General features: G+C 47.9%; 1 protein-coding gene across 1 annotated transcript in view; it reads left to right on the top strand.

Annotated features, from left to right (window-relative positions):
* The first annotated feature begins 504 nt into the window (after positions 1–504).
* LCP1 (lymphocyte cytosolic protein 1) overlaps positions 505–2466 on the top strand; it is a 49540-nt gene continuing 47578 nt past the window's right edge. The window contains exon 1 of the mRNA XM_031056806.1: positions 505–568. Within this exon, the coding sequence (XP_030912666.1) occupies positions 505–568 (64 nt within the window). The remainder of the gene's footprint in view (positions 569–2466) is intronic.

The following is a 2466-nucleotide window of genomic DNA, read 5'->3' as shown; positions in this document are numbered from 1 at the left end:
CGGCGGGGAGGGGTGCGGGATGCCGGCGGGGCCCGCAGGGGTGCCGGGGGGCTGAGGCGGCGAGCGAGGAGCAGAGCCGTGCCCGGGGAGCGGGGGAAGCGGTCCTGATTCAAGCAAGTCCCATTTGATACGGTGTGATAGAAATTTTAGCTGGGTACAAAGTCTTTTGAGAGTGACTGACAAATGCGGGATAGGGCAGAGAGAGAGTCAGGAGAGGGCAGGGGTGAGGGTGGGATGCTGAAGTGGAGGCAGTTTTAGCGCCTCTGATAACTGAAAATGTTCTCTTGAGGTTGCATTTAGGGACTGCTGGGTAGTCTGCATCTGTGCTCTGTGAACACTGATCACCCACTACAGTTTTCTCTGTCTAAGAATGCTTGGTTCATACATTTAATTTTAGTATTTCTTTTTTAAATTCACTTGTGTCCACAGGGTCCCACTAAAGACAACTCCTTTACAGCTGTCATAGTTTTGCAGGTTTCTGAAGGGCACTTCCTGTGCCTCTCTATGGAGATGAAGAAGCTGGTTTGCATGTTGCAGATGACTCTGCTGTTTGTCTCCTGCCTGCAAGGTTAGCGTTTCCCTACCAGGCTGGCAGCAATCAATTTCCCTCTTTCCTCTGCTTCTGTCCTTCCTTTGCACGTATTCCACTGCTTAAAGTGAGTGGAATAGGCTGAGGGGAAAATTTGGATGTCTTTCCTCCAAAGAAGCTGCGTAAATGAAATTAAAGGCATGGCTGCAACATGCATAATAGGTACCAGAGAGGGATTATTTAATACACCAAAGCATTTACATTTTTCTTTATGTAATCATCATTCAAGGATCAATACAGTGCCCGAGTGATTTATTTCATCATTGGCTTTTGTGCTTAGCGGTGCGAGGTGGAAAGGAAAACGTCACCACAAACAAATCCAGCCCATTATCTGTGTGCCATGTGGAACCAGGGGCTCTCCCCTGCTGGGCTGTGAGCTCTTTTGGGCAGGAGTAGCAATGCTTGTGTCTGCACCACGGAGCTGCCCTCCCCTGCGTGGCGCTTGGGGCTGGGGTGCCACCTCACGTGTCACCACCCTGACACTCCTGTCTCAGGGAGGTGCAGTAGGGGTGTTCATGGCTGCCTCGGGGTGAGCATCCAAACCTGGGGGCCCAGGCACACTCCTGAGTGGGCTGGTCAGATGCAGCTGCATGCACTGAAGAGGCAGCCTCTGGAAGGCCAGGAGGATACCCAAAGGTGCCAGAATTCTCCTAAGGAAACATTTCGCATGTGTTCCTGCCATTGACAGTGAAATACTGGGTTGTAGACTTCCCTTGCTGGTGAATGTAGAATTGAATACAGGAGTGTGACTTAGGCTTCCCTCCCTGAGGAACTTTTGCATCCCGTATTTTACAAGGAGGATGAAATTTTGCTTTTATACAGATTTCTGGCCAAACATTTCCAGGCTGCTGTGGGATTGTTTTTTTTCTTCTTTCAGATGAGAGGAAGAAGGTGGCCTTTATGTCTGCAGGATCAAAGCCTGTCTTTTTTTGTTCCAGCATAAAAGATAATTACAAGAGCTGTGCTTAAACCACCATCTCAGTCAAAGGCTTGTGTGAGTTTTCCCTGGTGGGAAAGGAGCCCTTTTCCACTTTCTCTTGCAGAACCTTCCCACAGTCATGGCAGGGGCCATGACAGCAGGTGGGTGATGGCACTGCCATCCCAGCAGGAGTCTGGTGTGACAGGACACATGGGAGAGTCTGTGGCCTGGTCCCCAGCAGTCTCTGTCATTGATCTCCACTGGAGCTCTGTCTTGGGTGACTGGTGGGATGCTGCTGCTGCCGTCAGCTGCTTCCAAAGTATTCCTGTAACAATTGGTAAGGTGTAGTAACGGGGAATGAGAAGATCAGCAATAGCAGCAGTCCAGCAACAGAGTGTGCTGTACAGGTTATTCCTGAGTTAGACAACAAGAGGAAACTCAGATGAGACTTCCTTCACCACACTACTGTGGCATGCAGGGTTTCCTGGCCATTAATGCTTTCTCCCTCACAGCCCATCCCCATCTCCATGAATGACCTGCAATTGCTGAATTTTCCCATGTGCAATGCACACTTCAGGTAGCCCTTGATACAAAATAAGTCCTCAGAAAACACTTGCCCTCTGATCATCCATTCAAATTCAGAGAAAGAAGCAGTGACAGGGAACATGGACAGGGTTTTGTGGGAGCATGTGCTTGGAGATCAAAGGGAGAAGCTCAGAGCAAAGTGTCTTCTGTTTCTTCACAGGTACATGTGTAACCAGTACTACTGCTAAATAATCAGATTTATTTATTTATTTATTTATTTATTTATTTATTTGATAAACAGCAGGTTTTTCTCAGGAAAATACAATAATTCATCTGAAACTGTAGTCTCTTCCTTGTTATTAGAGAATCCACATTTCAGTTTTGAGGGATGAATGAAACAAGTACCAATTGTAACGGTGTGGGTTTCCAAAAT

This window comes from Geospiza fortis, unplaced genomic scaffold, assembly GCF_000277835.1.
Source record: "Geospiza fortis unplaced genomic scaffold, GeoFor_1.0 scaffold194, whole genome shotgun sequence".
Lineage (NCBI taxonomy): Eukaryota > Metazoa > Chordata > Aves > Passeriformes > Thraupidae > Geospiza > Geospiza fortis.
Note: the sequence above shows the minus strand (reverse complement) of the source record. Positions and strands in the feature narration are given on the sequence as shown.